The sequence below is a fragment of the Aspergillus steynii genome (genome assembly GCF_002849105.1).
Source record: "Aspergillus steynii IBT 23096 chromosome Unknown P170scaffold_6, whole genome shotgun sequence".
NCBI lineage: Eukaryota > Fungi > Ascomycota > Eurotiomycetes > Eurotiales > Aspergillaceae > Aspergillus > Aspergillus steynii.
In genome coordinates, this window is record NW_020194403.1 from 1,476,531 (window position 1) to 1,495,048 (window position 18,518).

Sequence of the window (18,518 nt, forward strand, 5' to 3'; positions counted from 1 at the left end):
AGATCACTAGATCTGGTCAAGATGACTAGAATTATCTCAAACTATACAGAGTAACGACCGTAATTTGTTAGCTATTAATTCACCACGACCTTGTGCGATCCTCCCCCACTGACTCGGACAGACGCTATGCCGTCTGTATAGTTCACGCCCCGAGAGACATCATTGCCATCGATTGTGATAGACGGCTTCTCTGCCCGGTTGACAAATGGCAGAGTCAGATCTCCCCTAGTTCCCTCCGGAACCGAGAAATGCAGCGTGTACTCATCCGGCTTCCGCTTCCACGCTACCTGGAATTTTCCAAGCGAGGTGGTGAACCCGCCTTCCACCGTCTTCAGATCCCCGAACTGCGGCGCGATCTTCCATGTCAGCCCCAGTGGCGACGTGACGCTGAGACCCAGCACGTAGCTAGTTAATGCTGAAGTCGGGCCTGCAGACCACCCGTGTGCATGCGACACGTACGACTCGTCGTTCGAGTACCCGCGGTCAAACCGGTACCCGAATGTGCCGTCTGCCAGGTATCCCTCGATCACCGTGCTCTCGGTGCCGTTAGGGTTGTTCAGGTACCATCCCCAGCTGCGTCGGATGAGCTCCAGTGCCCGGTCGGGGCGGCCGGCTTCAAAGTGACCCTGGATCTCGAACGAGGAGATGAAAGGGGAGATGTTCTCAGGTAGCTCCGGCGTGACGGCTCCGATTGGAGTCCAGTTCTTGGTCAATCTGTTCGAGATCTTCGCTGCACGCTCCTTGTTGGTGATTCCGTAGAGCAGTGCCAAGCTGTTTGCGTCTTGCGGGTGGAGGCTCGTGTTTGTCGCGTTGTCCTTGAAGGCACCGTACCCATCGTCCCAGCAATACTTGTTGATCGCTTTGCGTAGATCCTTGGCCTGAGCTTCCCATTTGGTGGCGAGTGGTGTCGCGTTCACTGCCCAGTAAGCGATTTGCGCACCTGTTGTCAAGGTATGATACAGACTGTTTTATGATTAGTATATTAGTAGGAAATTGGGATAATGCGCTCACATCATCTGCGCCTGGGAGTTGTTGTATCCCTGCTGCCAGCGTGCCCAATCGCGCGTGCCGGTCACATTCAGCAGACCGCTAGAATTGTCCACCTTCTGGTAGACGTAGTCCATGGCCTTCTGATATCCCTCCCAGTTGTCTAGAAGAAAGTCGGTGTCATTCGTGTAGAGAAAGTAGTTGTACGTTCCAATCATCGACCACATGTGGTAGGTGTCCGAGTTCTTCTGGCTCAGCGGTGGGCCGGATTCGTCAAATGCGCCATTGCTGGCCTATATCGACGATTAGCCCTTCGAATCGAGTAAGGAGATGATTAGAGCTTACCTGCGTATCGTACATCACCTGCAGAGCATTCTTCACGCTCTCCAAATCCCCCGTGCTGACAAACGAGGCGGGGACCGCTATTCCCATATCTCCTGGCCACACGGCACGGTCTCGCTTCGCACCATCCATGATGATCGTGTCGCCAGGCCCCATGGTGGCATTGTTAGCCCAGCCTTCTTTAAGCATGGGAACCTGACGGCCTGTCTTCACGGGTGCCGCATTAGTTTGCAGGGTGTAAGCACCGCTGTACCAGATCCGATTGAGGAGCTCGTCATCCGAATGGAAGTACCCCTGGTAGGCTTGCAGGTTCGCCCAGGTAGGCTGGAAGCCAATCTCCAAGCGCACATCCTCGATGTTGACGGTCGAGTCATCCTCCGTGAGTAGAAACACGGTCAAATACCGAAAACCACCTCGAAGGTACTTATCGGGCATGACGTATGATTCGTTTCCGGGATTGGAGAAGGATGTATATAGCGCGCCATCGGGGCCTTTGAAGGCGCCATTCGACGAATCGGACCATTCTCCGATCCATTTTTTGGACTCCGTAAATGCCAGCCCCAGGATTCCTTCGTCCGATGACGAATAATCCAGAGTGACAATGCCGCCGACCTCGATCCCAAAATCGAAAACAACGCTCGAGCCATTCCCAGACAAAGCGAACGGGATGGATTGGTTGTACTTGGTGGACTTGGTGGGCGTTGACACCGACAGGACTCTCTTGGGGCTGACGGTTCGCGATGACGGCGCATAAATGTTTTTCTCCCAGGGGCCAGTAAAGGCACTGTTTTTGGGACCGGAACAAACGGTATCTCTCCAACAAGTCTGCGCTGAAGAGAGTGAGGCCAGAGCCAGAAGGCTCACGAAGCCAGAAAGCCAATTTAGGACCGCCATTTGCCAATCCGGTGCGCTCACTCGTGGGAGGGGAGCCCTGGGATGGGGCGCATCATCTTTCTGGCGTTAGCTGTCTATATAGCTGCTTCGGCATGACTAGTGCGGGAGCCAATGATGGTCTGTGTCAGGTTGGTGCAGCAAGGAGCCAAAGAGGGGTTGGTTTCTTATTTTTCATTTTATTTTTCCCTATTCACGCCGGACTTGTCGGAGCACCCACGATGCTTGTCCGGGTCCCCAACGGCGCCGTTCGGGCGTTGTTTAGACGAGGTGACAGGGGATGTTAGGCCCACTTGGACACCCCATCGGCGCAATGGAAATGGCCAAATGGAATTCCCTAGTCAGTCCGCCAAGTTTTTAAATTGTTCACACCAATTGAAGAACCCGGTCAGAAGGGCAAACGGGTCGGATAACAGGAATCTGGAAACTGCATGAAACTGCGCAGCTCCAGAAATCAATAGCGCTGAAGACGAGAATGACACGATGTGGGCTCCCGGAGTAGTGAGCACCATTGGCGGAAATTCTCATCCAAACATTTCACTTAGGGCGCCCCATAGGGCAGCGATTGACAGCAGAATGGCTTTCTCTTCGTCATCGAGTCGTCGAACCCCTTTGTTTTTCCCCGGATGCTGTCAAGTGTGACGACAGAAATCTTGCATATTAGACCTCGGTCGAACTGCCACCGAAGGATGGTTCAATGCGAAGATCAGTAGAATGCGTGTCGGGAATTAATAAAAGGCGAGCTAGGAGGATGTCGGGATGGGTGGGAGGATAAGAATATTTTCCACCAAGAAAAGAATTGAGACTATGTATTTTCGCTGGACGCCTCTTTCATTGCTTCCTTTAACCTTAGGAATCGCTTCTTTGGGTAATGCGCCTGGAGTTGAAGCCAAGGACCAAGTCTGCACTGTCAGGGCACTTGGAAATCGAACAGACGACGTGCCAAACCTCTTGCAAGCATTCCATCGGTGTAGCAGCGGAGGCACGATTGTCTTTCCGGAAGACCAGTCATACTGGATCGCGTCGAGATTGAATCCGGTGCTGCACGACGTGACGATTGAATGGCGAGGGAAATGGACGGTGAAGCTTTCTGTCGTGAATGCTGCCAGCGCATCAGCTGACCCGAGCCGCCCTTCAGTTCTCGGACGACCTCAATTACTGGCGCAATCACTCTTACCCCGTCGCGTTCCAGAACCACCGTGCGGGCTTTGTCATTAGCGGACGCAAAATCTCCATCGATGGCTACGGCACGGGAGGCATCGATGGCAATGGAAACGTCTGGTATACAGCCGAAGCAGGCGACACGCAACCAGGTCGGCCAATGCCTTTTGTGTTCTGGAATGCCTCCGAGGTCAATGTCGAGAATTTCTATGTCAAAGACCCGCAGCTATGGGCGCTGAATATTATGAACGGGACTAACATGCGCTTCAACAACATCTACTGCAACGCCACTGCGGTGAACGCTCCATGGGGCGAGAACTGGGTCCAGAATACCGATGGTTTTGGTATGCCAACACTCTTCTCGTACTTGGTGGGTTGTTCCGACTTGCTGACCACCGACAGATACAATGGATGCCCATAACATCCAGCTTACGAACTTTGTGTACCAGGGCGGAGATGATTGTATCGCAATTAAGCCCCGGTCCTATGACATTGACATCCAGAATGTGACATGTCGTGGAGGGAACGGCATCGCGATTGGCAGTCTGGGTCAGTATCTAGAAGACTCCAGCGTGGAAAATGTGCGAATCGACCGTGTCAAGGTATCGTGGATTCTCCGTCCAGTCTCCTTCGGTTGCTTCGACTAATCCAAACAGATCATCCGGTATAACGAAGACATGCACAACAGCGCTTACATCAAAACCTGGATCGGTAAGCGGGTTCCTCAAGACGACTACGAAAGCGGAGGCGTTCCTCGTGGCGGTGGTTGGGGACAGGTTAAGAACATTCTGCTCTCCAATTTCGAGATCCAAGGAGCCGACGCGGGCCCCTCGATCAACCAGGACAGTGGAGATAACGGCTCGTTCTCTGGATCGAGTCTTATGACGGTTTCCAATATTGCATTCACCAACTTTACCGGGTACATCCAAGACGACGACCCAGTGACGTCGACCGTCTCGTGTTCAAAGAAAAATCCTTGCCACGGTATCACATTCGACGATGTCGTTCTTTATCCAGGTCAGAATGGAACCAGACCGGGCATCGGCTCTTGCCAATACACTGCGAAAAGCGGCGTGCAGGGTCTGGAGGGGTGTTGAAAATCATATGTGATGGACATCATTTCCTGGATAGATAGACAATTCTTGTAGGTCAGTTACTATGCAGTAAAGGCTACTAGTAGTAGCTTGAGCATCAGCCGGGACGGGAAGTCCTGTCGACGTCTATGGCACCTGCTAAATATTTAGCTCCAATTGTCATCCGAAGGGCGCGTAGACTTTGCCACATCGGCAAGATCGCGACTACTACTATTTAACCATCATCAAATGCATTGTTCTTGAGTCAAGCTATATTACTTTTCAACATACTTTCATACTAGATACAGTACCTCAACCACCAACCACATTTTCTTACCCTTTGTATTTTTCGGATATTCTTCTACTGAACCACCATGAGGAACCCTTGGATCGAGACTCCCTTGATTGAATCGGCGGCTTTTTCGAAGGCAGTCGGATGGTATGAAACATTCCCCGTGTTCCAAGGCAATCTACAAATCTAATTGTCCACTTTAGTAAGGTCTTTCTGAAGCTGGAACTTCTGCAACCATCGGGATCCTTCAAATCGAGGTAAATTCGCGGAAAGAGAGCGCATCCCAAACGCCATGATTAACGCTGCGACAGAGGAATTGGTTTCTCGATCCTCCAAAGTCGCCTTGACCCCGAAAACGACGGCAAGGAACTCCATTTTTACATCTCATCCGGGGGCAATGCAGGACTGGCGGCCGTTCTGGCAGCTCGGGACATCGGATGTTCATGCACGGTGATTGTACCGTATACTACGAAACCGGCCATGATCGCCAAATTGCGAGCGATCGGTGCTACGGACGTATTCCAGCACGGGAATAACTGGTTCGAAGCCGACACCTACCTGCGAGAGAACTTCATCGACAACCAAGACGAGCAGCCGGACGCGGCTAAAAGAAAGAACATCTACGTGGCACCCTTCGATCATCCAAGAGTGTGGGAGGGAGCGGCGATCATGGTGGAGGAGATTGCACGCCAGTTGCCTCCGCGAGAAGAGACTGCGAGCGGTGCCTTTCCAGCCGATGCTATTGTCTGCAGCGTTGGTGGGGGCGGCTTGTTTAACGGCGTCGTTTCAGGGCTGGAGACGTATCAGCAGTCGCGGAAGATAGCCGCGCCGAAAGATACCTATGTGGTGGCCACCGAGACCAAGGGAGCCGACTCCCTGGCGCACTCGATCCGACACGGCAGCCTGCAATCGCTTCCGGCAATCACCTCCCAAGCCACATCGTTAGGGGCTGTGTGCGTGGCTCCCCGAGCCTTCGAGAATGCGCAGTCACCGCCGGCCGGCGTGAAAGTGGTCAGCGCCGTTGGGTCGGACGCCGAGGCAGCTCAAGGCGTGGTGCGTTTGGCAGACGAGCACCGGCTCCAGGTGGAATTGGCCTGCGGGATCAGCGTGCACGTTGCCTTGATGATCCGATTGCGAGAGCTGGTGCCGGATCTGACGCCGGACAGTCGGGTGGTGGTGGTGGTGTGCGGAGGGAGCAACGTGACGACGGAGATGATCGTCGAGTATCGGCAGCAGTTGGGCGAGGGATGGAAGTAGAGAAGATACAGAATTATGTACTCCGTATGCATGAGCAATAAAGCAAAGTAATGCACGCTGACTAAAAAACACGGACCAACGACGGGCCGAGCGGGACGAGGTTTTCTCGTCTGCGTTCACTTCATTCCGGACTCGAGAATACACGGCGGTCCCCGAAGTGCCCTCGCCAGCTGCTGAACCTCCCGATTTTCAGGTAAGAGGATTATTAAGATTCGGGGATGTCGATGCGGTCCTGCATGCTCTGTTCGCCCGGTGGCTGCGATGCCTCTCGCTCCCAGCCATGAAATGACTCGTAGTCGGGCCTCATCGCATCCCCGTGGCCTCTGCTCCTCGCGCCCTCGACCGCCGCCTGACTAATATGGCAAGCAGTCTCGTGACCGGCGCTGCCCGGCTTAGGGCTTCACCATGCCCGCTGTCCATGAGGATCTGGCCTCCGCGGTGTTCCCTACCGACGTGGACTTTTCCCCGGAGATCTATCCTCGCCAGGTCACCCTGAGGGATCGCGTCACCGTCGCGACCCTGGTGCCCATCTCGCCATGTGACGACATCCCCCGGGCCCTGCTGGCCTACCTGTCCGACCAGCTCAACAAGGAAATCGAGAAGGGCGATACCTATGCCATGATCGACCTGATCCCCTTGGATCACTTCCAACCCTATTGGTTCTCCAACTTCGGCGCCATCATGTTGCTGGGTGACTTCAAGAGCGTCCAGGACATCCAGGCCATGGGCCGAGCCGGCGCCAACTGGTCCAAGATCTGTCTGGGGAGCTTCAACGTGAGACCCAATTACCCCGGCCGGAGTAGTCATGTCTGCAACGGCATGTTCCTGGTCACCGACGCGGCTCGAAATCGAGGTGTGGGTAGGTTGATGGGTGAAGGGTACTTGGACTGGGCTCCGAGATTGGTCAGTATCCACGTTCCCTTACTTTGTGGCGTTTTCGACTTCCTTTGTGTGAGCATACCCCCCGTCTCACCTAGACGGAGTGTGGGGGGTCGGGGTTGTTGCAGACTGGGGATCCATCTTCCATGTGAATGTCATTGCATTGTCTCTAACTTTTCCCGCAGGGTTATACATACGCGGTCTTCAACTTGGTCTACGAGAGCAACGTTGCGTCTTGTCGTATTTGGGATGCTCTCGGGTTCAAAAGAATTGGCAAGGTCCCGGGAGGAGGCCGTCTTCTATCCAATCCGGGGCAGTACGTCGATGCGATCATCTACGGACGGGATCTTGGTCCAGAGGGCGAGGATTCCGTCACGCAGGATCGCTTCGACAAGATTCGATATTATCTCAAACACTCAAAATACCCTCGAGGGGCTGACCGCGCCGAGAAGAGCCGGCTGCGCAGTGCGGCGACGCATTACAAGCTGATCGGGGGTAATGATGGGGATAACGAAAAATTGATGCTGAAGGACAAAGAGGTGGTGTCCGACCCTCAGCAGCAGTATGAGATCGCGCGGGATATGCACGTTCAGCAGCACGCGGGAATCAACAAGACCACCGCAGCCATCGCCGTGAAATACCATTGGGTCAGGATCAAGGAGACCGTCAGTCGAGTCATCCGGGATTGTCCCCAGTGCAAGGAGACGCTCAAATCGCCCTTGGCTAATGGCCTTTTCCGAACGGAGGACCAGCTGGACAATGATGACCAACCTGGCGCTCGCGAAAGTGACATGAGCAACGAGAACGACATGGATCAAGAGGATCTGAGCCACGACATTGCCCACGACATCAACCACGACATAAGCCATGAAATGAACCATGAAATCAGTCATAATCTAAATCATGACATGAGCCATGACAATGACATGAGCCATGCTGCCGATATGAACCATGACGGCGACCTGAACCTGTCATCCAGCGCAGCCATGGGTGCCAATTCGCTGTTGGACCACAGCTCGCTCGATGTTCACCAAAGCCACAATCCTTTCGTGACCCCCCATCCGTCCGTTGTGCAAGGATCATTAGATGCCATCGGCGACTACACTACCATGCCTCTGGACCCGCAGATCATCGACATTCACCATCAACTCCCTCGATTCCAACCGCACGATGCCATGGCCGACCCCTATGCACATGATGCTCATGGATTATCAAGTACAAATTTCGACGATGATGTACGGCATCATGCAGCCCATGATTACCATATGATGGTTGATGACACCACCGACCCGGGAGGGACGCTGCACCAGGATGCGCTGGGGCTTGTTCATTCCCAGGCCAGCGACGTACATCACGAGCAGATATTAGCCAAATATCAATACGTTGGACAGACTGATGATGAGCTGGACTTTACATAATTTTTTTTTTCTTTTTGGTTTTCGATCTGTTGTCTTTTTTTACAAGCATGACGGGCGTTGAGCGTTTCGGGTTATGCCTGCATTACAAGCTTTAGTATTAGTCATTGACGGAGGAAGGAGGACCTGTGTATTTTACATTGCAGACATCATAGAAGGAAACGGCTTGTAGACCAAGCCCATGAAATACAGCCGCATAATTCATCGTGCAGTGGACTGAGGAAGAACAGAGTAGAAAGTGTCTGATAGTACTCTGTCAGAGTAGAAGAGGGGCTGTAGGCGTAGGGTTCCGCCAGGCGGCATGATTGGTCACCGCCCGGTGCTTTGGCGACAGCAGAGAAGCTCCGGGAAATTTTGGTTTGGTCGCCAGCGTTATTGAACTCCCCCGAACTGGGACTGTCAGGGCCACCTTTCATCTCGATTTTCACTCCCTTATCCTCCCCGGGACTACCGCTTTGCTTATTCGGTCGTTTCTTTTTCTCTATCTTAATTAATCAAAATGGCCTTCGCCGGCCAAACCCCCACCATCATTGTGCTCAAAGAGGGTCCGCTCCCGCCCGCATTCTGAACCCCGTCTGTGTGTTGTCAGGAGAACCTGTTGGCTGACTTGCTTCTCTTTTTTTCTCTCTTGCGATGATTTAGGCACGGATACCTCTCAGGGCAAGGGTCAGATCATTTCCAACATCAATGCCTGTGTGGCCGTGCAGTCCACGATCAAGAGCACTCTCGGTCCGTATGGAGGGGACTTGTTGCTGGTCGACTCCAACGGCAGGCAGACGATCACGAACGATGGAGCCACGGTGATGAAGGTGCGTGTGACACCTATATCATCCGCGGAGGGGATAATGGGTCTATTCTCGAAAACGATTTTCGAATACTGACTGCCATGCACACGATTAGCTCCTCGACATCGTCCACCCCGCCGCCCGCATTCTCACCGATATCGCCCGGTCTCAAGATGCCGAAGTGGGAGACGGCACGACGTCGGTCGTGGTTCTCGCCGGTGAGATCCTGAAGGAAATCCGGGAGTTGGTCGAGCAGGGTGTCAGCGCACAGACGATCATCAAGGGTCTACGGAGGGGTAGCGCCATGGCCGTCAACAAGGTGAAGGAAATCGCTGCGGACATCATCCAGGCGGGCGAGAGCGAGGAGAAGAAGGTGGAAACGCTACGACGATTGGCCGGAACCGCCATGAACAGCAAGCTGATCAAGCGCAACGCCGACTTCTTCACGAAGAGTAAGTCTCCTGTTTTCCTGCGGGGAGGGAATTGCTGTAAAATCTTTGCCGATACTGATACCGGGGTGGCTCTCTATAGTGGTTGTCGATGCCGTGCTGTCCCTCGACCAGGACGATCTGAACGAGAAATTGATCGGTGTCAAGAAGGTTACCGGTGGTGGTCTCCAGGATTCCCTCTTCGTCAACGGTGTCGCCTTCAAGAAGACCTTCTCCTACGCCGGTTTTGAGCAGCAGCCCAAGTCCTTCCGGGACCCCAAGATTGTGTGTCTGAACGTGGAGTTGGAGCTGAAGAGCGAGAAGGACAACGCGGAGGTTCGCGTCGAGCAGGTGTCCGAGTACCAGGCCATCGTCGATGCCGAGTGGCAGATCATCTACAACAAGCTCGAGGCCATCTACAAGACGGGGGCCAAGGTTGTTCTCAGCAAGCTGCCCATTGGTGACTTGGCTACGCAGTATGTACTTCCCAGTGCTTTGGTGTTGGGGTTGGGGTTGTCCGGAATCCGCCTGCTAATCGCTCCTTTCGCAGGTACTTTGCGGACCGTGACATTTTCTGTGCCGGTCGTGTCTCGTCGGACGATATGGATCGCGTGTGCCAGGCCACCGGCGCGGCTACGCAGTCGACGTGCAGTGACATCCAGGAGCGCCACCTGGGTACCTGCGGCTCGTTCGAGGAGCGCCAGATCGGTGGCGAGCGGTTCAACCTGTTCGCCGAGTGCCCCGGTGCCAAGACGTGTACGCTGGTGCTGCGTGGCGGTGCCGAGCAGTTCATCGCCGAGGTGGAGCGTAGTCTGCACGACGCCATCATGATCGTCAAGCGTGCTCTGCGCAACACCACCATCGTCGCGGGTGGTGGCGCCTGCGAGATGGAGCTGTCGAGCTTCATGCACGGGTTTGCCGACCGCAACGTGCCTCACAAGCAACAGGCCGTCGTCAAGGCGTTCGCCAAGGCTCTGGAGGTGATCCCCCGACAGCTGTGCGACAACGCCGGATTCGACGCCACCGACATCCTGAACCGCCTGCGCGTGGAGCACCGCAAGGGTAACGTGTGGGCCGGTGTGGACTTCGACCACGAGGGCGTCCGGGACAACATGGCGGCGTTCGTGTGGGAGCCCAGTCTGGTCAAGGTCAATGCCATCCAGGCGGCCGTTGAGGCGGCGTGCTTGATCCTGAGTGTGGACGAGACGATCAGTGAGTTTCCCCTATTCCTGGGTTCATGGTTATTTCCGAGCACGGCGCTAACGCAGGATGTCATCGACAGAGAACGAAGAGTCGGCGGCGCCTCGGGCACCGGGCCGTGGCCTTCCCCCCGGCGCTGCTCAGCGGGCGCTTGGAGGAGGCCGAGGACGCGGTATGCCTCGCCGGGGTCGGTAAAGGATAGACGGAGATTCCGAGAGCACGACGCATGGGGACGTCGGCAGATCAAGGATATAAAAAAGCCCTTACTAGTACAATCTACTATGTGTTTGAATGAACGGCCCTTGCGTGTTTTGTAGTGCAAGCCAATTAGGTCGGAGTATTGTTACGCTGCAGTAGTTTCAGGCTGCGCAACACGAGCCCGACGGAAGGCTGGCTGAGCTGACGTGCAGTCGGCGACCCCGAGGGGCAGAGTTTTCCGGCAGAGTCAGGCCAAAAGAAATCGAATGCAGAAACAAACAAATCAACCAAGATAGATCGGTATAAATAAAAGAAATCAATACCATAAACTAAATAAATATAAAAAACCCAATCCGGATAATAATCCCGCTCCGATCGCCCCGGCGTTCCCCACCGGATCTCGGCGATTTCGTAGGCTGCATCGTTCTTCGTCCTCTCTTTCGCCGCGCTGCTGCTGTCACCATCGCCTGTCCGACCTTAGCGACTTCTTGTGCTGGCCTTTTATTGTTTGAGTCTGCCGGAAATGTCCTACTACCCCCCTTACTCGGGCCCGCCCGGTTATCCCCCACAGCAGTATTCCTACCCTCCTCAGCAGCCGTCCTACGGCGCTCCGTCTTATCAGCAGTAAGATCGCCGCCTCTATTTTGTGTCCGCTGGACTCGGTGCACGACTGAATTCAACAAATCCAAATACAACCCCAGAATTAACTTCATTCCGCTGATCTCTCTCTCGCAAGACCCATGCAGCACCATCACCACCAGTCGTCCTACGGCGGCGGCTATCCTGGCCAGGCTTATCGCCAACAGCCTCCTCCCGGCAACCCTTACTCCTACGGCCAGCCGTCGCCGCAACCCTACGGATCGCATCCCCCTCAGGGTGGCTATGGCGTATGTCTCCTGCCCGTGATAGTTGCATCTCGCCATGGTCGCCGTCGTTGACATTGCTTGTTGATCTCTAGGGCGGCCCGCCGTCGGGCTACCACAGCCCGGCACCCAACGGTGGCTCCATGTATCAGGGACGAGCCGGTACGTCCCCCGCCTTTCGCATCCTACCTCGACCTTCTGCGCGCCATAAAGCTACCTCTATACTTGCGCAGTTGCTAATCGCGCAACAGGCCCTCCCGGTGGCTACCAGAACCCCTACGGCCAGGGCAACCACGGCGGCCACGGCGGCCCGGCTCCCCCGCCTAGCGACCCGGTCGCGTTCGGCCATGGCGCTCCCCAGGGATACAACTTCCAGTACTCCCGCTGCACCGGCAAGAGGAAGGCTCTCCTGATCGGTATCAACTACTTCAACCAGAAAGGGCAATTGCGCGGATGTATCAACGACGTCAAGAACATGTCCACATACCTCAACCAGAACTTCGGCTACGCCCGCGAAGACATGGTCCTGCTGACGGATGACCAACAAAACCCCATGAGCCAGCCGACCAAGGCCAACATCCTGCGCGCCATGCACTGGCTGGTCAAGGATGCCCGTCCGAACGACTCCCTCTTCTTCCACTACTCGGGTAAGTCGACCTTCTCCCGAATCAATGAATAGAAACATGAACGAAGGGTGCTTTCGGTGGGACGGTCCGGTCTGACAAAGGCGCAGGTCACGGTGGTCAGACCCCCGATCTGGACGGTGACGAGGACGATGGATACGACGAAGTGATTTACCCCGTCGATTTCCGCCAGGCGGGCCACATTGTCGACGACGAGATGCACCGGATCATGGTCAAGTCTCTGCAGCCCGGTGTGCGACTGACGGCCATCTTCGACTCCTGCCACTCGGGTTCCGCTCTGGACTTGCCGTACGTCTACTCGACCCAGGGTATCCTCAAGGAGCCCAACCTGGCCAAGGAAGCCGGCCAGGGTCTGCTGGGCGTGGTGTCGGCCTACGCCCGCGGCGACATGGGCGGCATGATGTCGACGGCGGTTGGTTTCCTCAAGAAGGCCACCAAGGGCGACGAAGTGTACGAGCGCAACAAGGTGACCAAGACGAGCCCGGCGGATGTCATCATGTGGTCGGGCAGCAAGGACGACCAGACCAGTCAAGACGCCCAGATCGCCGGCCAGGCCACGGGTGCCATGTCGTGGGCCTTCATCAGCGCCATGCGCAAGAACCCGCAGCAGAGCTACGTGCAGCTGCTGAACAGCATCCGAGACGAACTGTCGACCAAGTACACGCAGAAGCCGCAACTAAGCAGCAGTCACCCCTTAGGTAAGTGAAACACACAGCCCGCGGAGGGGGAAACCTTGTAATCGAACACAGACTCTGACCGGGTATAGATGTGAACCTGCTCTATGTGATGTAAATAAATGGGGTTCTGGCAGGGGGTTTTTTAACGGACATCGGTTATTGCATTGGGTTTTATCGCACGCCAAAAGGTTTTCCCGCGCCTGTTTTCTTTTTCTTTTTCTTAGCTTCTATTGCCTATGCCTTATTCTTAATTCAAGCATGATTGCATTTATTCATATCGTGTGATTACTTGTTTCTCCAGCGTGTGGCCGTTCGACCAGTTCTAATTGCCATTTAAGATTACATGGAGGATGGAACATGTGGTTCTGATAGGATGTCATGGTCGGGTATGGAGTAGATTGCAATCTAATCTAAACATTACTCTGTATATTGCATCTAGGATATTACTATACTGGCTGATGGCTCTTACCATTTGCTACCTAGTCAACTCAAGCAGGTTCTACGAGACCCAAGCGATTCATGCCCACCTGATTCGTTTTAGATAAATAAAATCGAAAAAAGAGTCGAGACAAACTATACAGCAACGGACCGCCGGGTTGGAAGTATGATAGGTTGGGCAGTCTGGGAACCCACCCATCAGTGAATATCGCTAGTGGATCCATCCAATTTACGATTCTTTTTCTGCTCTGTATAAAAAAACGACAGAAAAATAAAAAAGACAATATACAGGTCTACTGCGCTGCCTGCCAACTTCTGTTTGTGATCAATCATCAATCACGTGGGTTCTGTGACTCGGCGGCTGAAGATTTCAACCTGGACGTTTCACGAAGACCTGAAAGTATTTTCTCTAGAGCAAACGACGCAAAAGCCAGGCCACGATTTCGAAGAGAAGAACCATCGAGCTCTACATTTCTCGGGAATCTTTACGCGTCTTTTACAGACCGATGTGAGGACTGTTATTCTCCATTTCATTTCTATGGTTTACTAACATCCCGGCTAGTATCTAGTGGGCTACAGTACAGCCACCGGACGGACAAACCAACCAACCAAGGAGTATGGCTTCTATGCTCCGGATAGACCGTCGAAGCGGCCAGGCCTACGTCGAGCGAGAGATGAAACCGCTCAATCCCAACGGTCCGTCCTGGGTGCACGAGACCCCCTACTTGCCCGAAGGATGGGAGTCTACCAGCACAGTCGGCGCCCCGACGCTGAAACATGCAGCCATGAGGCAGACCCTCTCCAACCAGAGAAGGCTGGTGCCCGAACTGTTTGCCAACGTACCGTGGCAGATCGCGAGTTATCTGTGGGATTGTCTTGGAAGGAGGTGAGCTCCTTACTTTTCTCCCTCCCTCCCTTCCTTTTTCCCTCTCTCTCATGGAAAGTGTGAAGGTGGAAGTGACAAAAGCTAATTAACGAAAACACTTCTAGTCGGAAACGAACACTCTATATATGGAAGGTGTTCGCTACTGCGTATCCCCAACAGTTCTCCCTGGTTGCGCAGTATCGCTCTATGAAGATCGGGGGTCTGAAGCTACCACTACGGGATTATCTCGCCATGATGAAGAGCGATGACATGCACTGGCGCGTCACCCTGACTCTCAGGGTATCGTGTCCGTCGGTCCCCGAGCTAGTAGAGATCTCGGATGTCCGAAACCTCGTGGCTCTAGATGTGATAACTCCGGCGGGGGCAGGTTTGGTCTCGGACGATCCCGAAACGCCAGATCTGCAGGTGACGGCGCTGAATGATCGCATCGTGCGGACGTGGAGCGAGCTGGCGCAGACGACGGGGGCGTTTGCGCATCTTCGCATCCTGCGACTCTTCTACCAGGACGATCTGTCGAAGGTGGTGCTGCGCTATTTGGCGCGGATTCCGGCCCTGCAGTTCATCGTCGTCTACGAGTGCGACGGGCTTACTCGCGCCATGCGCCGGGGCATGGATGGCTGGGAAGCGTATTCTTCGGACTCGATCAGACTGATCGAACTTTTTGAATCTTATCAGAACAGTCTGTCCTGTGGCGATGACCATGAACCTATGGACCGCGATCGTCCTATTTTGGATTTTCATCTGGGGACCATGATGGACCCTTTACCGTTGAGGAGCGCTCGAAATCGGTCTAAGGTGCTGTGTTTACGGCGCACGAATGCAGAGGCCGAACCGGCCAGCAAACGGCTCAAAGTGACACGCTCCCTTGATACATTCCAGAAACCGTCTAAACGACGAAAACCCGTGATGAAGGATCGTCGGACCAAGGATCTTGGCGAAGCCCTGGGGGATTTCCTGTGACCTGGGGGTTTTCTTGTAATTTCTTTGTTTCTTTTTCCCCTTTTATTTAATTTAATTATTTTGGGCAGCAGCTAGGCGCAGGAGACTAGCGGTGATGTCACTTGCAGCCGAGACCAGCAGATGGCATCTGCATAGTACAGCAGCCAGCAGCCATCTGATTGGAGCCAGACGCATCTCGGAGAATAGTAGGCATGCATTATCCATGAATGCTCCGATGGTCTACTTCAAGGAGTATAAGACCCGAAACCATCCAAATCGGCCAAAGCATACAAACCGTCCAAACCATCCAAATCGTACAAACCGGCCAAACCGGCCAAACCGAACAAACCGAACAAACGGCCGATGACGCCGCCATGACAGCTGCCGCCCGCTGATTGGCTGCGGGGCGGCCACCAACCAGACACCGCCGATTCCCCGCAACGCCCCGTGATTGGCATATCGTCCGACTTTCTCGCTTTCTCGCTCTTCCTCTCCCCAGCAATTGACTCCAATCTTCTTGTATGCCGGGATCTTGAGCCTTCTGCTCTGCTTGCCATTGTTGATTCCCTTCCTCTTTGATCGAGGACCGAGTCCTCTTCCCCCACCCCACCTGATACACCCACTCATCCACCATGACGGACCGAGTCCCCGCCGAAGCGGTGGCCGATCCCTCCAACGGGTCGGCCGTGCCATCCCCCCGATCCAGCACCGACTCTCGCTCCTCCTCCGTGCGCAGCCAACCCTTGCGACTCTCCCATGGCGCATCAAATCACCAACACCGTCACAGTCTGAGCGAGACTCTCCGCGGGGCTCCCCCGGGGTCCCCGCGCTCGCGACGACAGCCGTCGCTGAACCAGTCGGCCATCCAAAGTTTGATAGACAACCCCCCGGCCCCGAACCACGCCAACCCCGCATTCGCCGGCCGAGACTGGCGGGGGATCTCCATCGGGGAGCTCGTCAGTCCGGAGGATTTGAAATTCGTCGAGATCGGCACGGGAATTGAAGAAGCGACCAACGTGCGTTCATGAGGTCATCGCGGAGAGAAAGTGTCGTTGGATACGGATGATGGGAGAGAGAAAAAGCTGACGAGTGTTTCTTTGCGACTGCTCAGGTCTTGATCGACACGGGGGCTCCGGTGCTCCTGATCCGTGAGGATTCCCAGCAGAAGTCGGCCGTGGGCACGTTTGATTACTCCGATTTGAATGCGTACCTCCTTCTTGCGGCGGGCCTGGCGCGCCCGGACGATGAGATGCTCGCATCCTACGAAGAACTGGCCCGCAAGGCCCGCGAGGGGCTTCCCATCCCGCTGCGGGATGTCAAGGATCTGGGTCGGAAGGAGCCGATGACGACGCTGCCGGCTTCGGCTAGCGTGATGACGGCGGTCGAGACGTTTGGTGGAGGCGTCCATCGCGTTGTAGTGGTGGATGACCATGATGGGAATGAAGTGCTGGGGATCTTCAGCCAGTTCCGACTGGTCAAATTCTTGTGGGAGAATGGGCGCAGCTTCCCGGTGCTTGATCAGCTGTATCCGCAGGCGCTGTGGGAGCTGAGGATCGGATCTCGCGATGTAGTGTCCATCAAGTATGTTCTTTCCCCTTCCACCTCTGCCATCTCCCGTCAGGTTTCAGGTTTAAGGACATGGCCTGACAATGTGTTTGCAGCGGAGACAAACCTCTCAGCGAGGCGCTCGGAATCATGAACGACGAGGGAATCTCGTCCATCGCCGTAGTGGACAATCAGTTCAATGTGGTGGGCAATATCTCTACGACGGATGTGAAGGTGAGTGAAACCGGACACGATTCTAAATTAGATCCGCGGCCTGATTGAGCAGCTTCTTACGCGATCCTCATCGCTACCCTTGTTGCACAACACCTGCGCGCATTTCATCTCGGTGATTCTGTCCACGCGTGGCTTGATTGACGGCCAGGATTCATTCCCTGTCTTCCATGTGAATCCTGGATCGACTTTAGCGCACACCGTTGCCAAGGTGGTGGCCACAAGATCTCACCGGTGAGTTTTCATTCCTCGACGTAGATACCTTGTAGCTCTGCGGAGGGAGGGGGTGCATGCTAAGATGCCACGATCTTAGGTTGTGGGTGACCGACCCCTTGTCTCCTTCATCCTCGGGGCCTTCGACGCCCTCGCACTCTTCGGTACACATTCCCCTACCCCCCAGTATAGCGCAGACGCAACCTCCGCCGTCACCCTCGACAGCCAACGCCGCACCGCTGCCTCCGGCGTTCAGCAGTCAGACGCAGCCCTACTCGACCGTGCCGCACACGCCCTCGGCCGGCATGGGGCCGTCGATCCCGGTGTCAGCGCTCCCGGGCGCGCGGCTGTCGGGGCGGCTGGTGGGCGTGGTCAGTCTGACAGACATCTTGAATCTGCACGCGCGGGCCAGTGGCTTAAGCCCGGCGGATCCCGCCGAGAGTCGCAGTCGACGCCGACGCAGCAGCAGCTCCAGCGTCAGCGTGCGGCGCAGCGGGGAGATTGGCCGGGAATTATTCGGTCGATAGACATGCTCCTTTCTTTGGCTTTTTCTTGTTTTTGCTTTTTTGCGCATGCACGTCCCGTACAGAGTTCATTCAGCCCTATTTGCTTTCTGTTCCCCAGTACAGTTTAGTTCGTTTAAGCTTCGCTAGAGCCATCAGAGTCAAGTCTGAATGTGAATGAATCGCCACTTTGAAATCAATCCTTGAGCCTCGCTTGCCCTGAATAGTGACTGATCAGCGACCTTCCTAAATTATAGTTATCGAGATCGTTGGAATTAGGCATGTCCGAGATCTGTTCTCGTCCAATCAGCATGCCGCCACGATCTTCCACATTCCGACTTGATCGTCCCTGTCACCCTTCGGTCCTTGACAGTGACAGACCCCTTGGGGCAATAATTCGCATATTTGAGGCCATGAAAAAAACAAGCAAAAGGGACCGTCGTGAACTGGCCGCCCGAGATCCACCGACCAGACTGGCTCATTCGTCACCCACTCCCTCGGACACCCTAACCCTGGGTCTGAATCCTCGTCAAACCACCCAGACAAACCAGAGATCAGAAGGGAGAGACTCAATCAGCATCGACAGACGTAATCCCGCACACGCAAACCAACAACCCCCACCCCTTCGTGGCTTCTGGTACGCTAGTACGCTACCTGAGGAGCCCTCCTTA

The 18,518-nt window shown here is 54.8% G+C and overlaps 8 protein-coding genes across 8 annotated transcripts; 7 read left to right on the forward strand and 1 right to left on the reverse strand.

Moving 5' to 3' along the window:
• Window positions 1–74: 74 nt before the first annotated feature.
• On the reverse strand, window positions 75–2,223 carry P170DRAFT_477710 (putative alpha-L-rhamnosidase B; the record flags this gene model as incomplete). Its single annotated transcript, XM_024853496.1, has 3 exons — window positions 75–963; window positions 1,012–1,280; window positions 1,333–2,223. The coding sequence occupies 3 exons, from the start codon at window positions 2,221–2,223 to the stop codon at window positions 75–77; spliced, it is 2,049 nt and encodes a 682-aa protein (XP_024702149.1).
• Window positions 2,224–3,027: 804 nt separating this feature from the next.
• On the forward strand, window positions 3,028–4,672 carry P170DRAFT_412177 (putative extracellular exo-polygalacturonase; the record flags this gene model as incomplete). Its single annotated transcript, XM_024846924.1, has 4 exons — window positions 3,028–3,300; window positions 3,359–3,725; window positions 3,784–3,983; window positions 4,038–4,672. The coding sequence occupies 4 exons, from the start codon at window positions 3,028–3,030 to the stop codon at window positions 4,476–4,478; spliced, it is 1,281 nt and encodes a 426-aa protein (XP_024702150.1). The 3' UTR covers window positions 4,479–4,672.
• A 15-nt stretch (window positions 4,673–4,687) lies between these two features.
• P170DRAFT_457299 (putative L-serine dehydratase) lies at window positions 4,688–6,147 on the forward strand. Its single transcript, XM_024851707.1, has 3 exons — window positions 4,688–4,893; window positions 4,950–5,003; window positions 5,058–6,147. The coding sequence occupies exons 1-3, from the start codon at window positions 4,829–4,831 to the stop codon at window positions 6,001–6,003; spliced, it is 1,065 nt and encodes a 354-aa protein (XP_024702151.1). The 5' UTR covers window positions 4,688–4,828; the 3' UTR covers window positions 6,004–6,147.
• Window positions 6,148–6,153: 6 nt separating this feature from the next.
• Window positions 6,154–8,502, forward strand: P170DRAFT_438554 (putative histone acetyltransferase Spt10). Its single transcript, XM_024849624.1, has 3 exons — window positions 6,154–6,196; window positions 6,373–6,906; window positions 7,068–8,502. The coding sequence occupies exons 2-3, from the start codon at window positions 6,409–6,411 to the stop codon at window positions 8,298–8,300; spliced, it is 1,731 nt and encodes a 576-aa protein (XP_024702152.1). The 5' UTR covers window positions 6,154–6,196; window positions 6,373–6,408; the 3' UTR covers window positions 8,301–8,502.
• Window positions 8,503–8,671: 169 nt separating this feature from the next.
• On the forward strand, window positions 8,672–11,029 carry P170DRAFT_438556 (chaperonin-containing T-complex subunit CCT7; the record flags this gene model as incomplete). The annotated part of the gene is made up of 5 exons (XM_024849625.1): window positions 8,672–8,842; window positions 8,940–9,106; window positions 9,198–9,534; window positions 9,614–9,986; window positions 10,061–11,029. Exons 1-5 carry the CDS (start codon window positions 8,797–8,799, stop codon window positions 11,025–11,027), a joined length of 1,890 nt encoding a protein of 629 aa, XP_024702153.1. The 5' UTR covers window positions 8,672–8,796.
• A 613-nt stretch (window positions 11,030–11,642) lies between these two features.
• Window positions 11,643–13,346, forward strand: P170DRAFT_438557 (caspase family protein). The gene is given in 6 exon segments (XM_024849626.1): window positions 11,643–11,796; window positions 11,807–11,810; window positions 11,872–11,933; window positions 12,023–12,418; window positions 12,505–13,113; window positions 13,182–13,346. 6 exon segments carry the CDS (start codon window positions 11,649–11,651, stop codon window positions 13,205–13,207), a joined length of 1,245 nt encoding a protein of 414 aa, XP_024702154.1. The 5' UTR covers window positions 11,643–11,648; the 3' UTR covers window positions 13,208–13,346.
• Window positions 13,347–13,949: 603 nt separating this feature from the next.
• On the forward strand, window positions 13,950–15,496 carry P170DRAFT_511527 (uncharacterized protein). The gene is made up of 3 exons (XM_024854897.1): window positions 13,950–14,038; window positions 14,093–14,416; window positions 14,521–15,496. The coding sequence occupies exons 2-3, from the start codon at window positions 14,148–14,150 to the stop codon at window positions 15,374–15,376; spliced, it is 1,125 nt and encodes a 374-aa protein (XP_024702155.1). The 5' UTR covers window positions 13,950–14,038; window positions 14,093–14,147; the 3' UTR covers window positions 15,377–15,496.
• A 491-nt stretch (window positions 15,497–15,987) lies between these two features.
• Window positions 15,988–17,888, forward strand: P170DRAFT_466247 (gamma subunit of 5'-AMP-activated protein kinase; the record flags this gene model as incomplete). The annotated part of the gene is made up of 5 exons (XM_024852403.1): window positions 15,988–16,371; window positions 16,467–16,936; window positions 17,017–17,134; window positions 17,187–17,365; window positions 17,445–17,888. The coding sequence occupies 5 exons, from the start codon at window positions 15,988–15,990 to the stop codon at window positions 17,869–17,871; spliced, it is 1,578 nt and encodes a 525-aa protein (XP_024702156.1). The 3' UTR covers window positions 17,872–17,888.
• Between the last annotated feature and the right edge of the window lie 630 nt (window positions 17,889–18,518).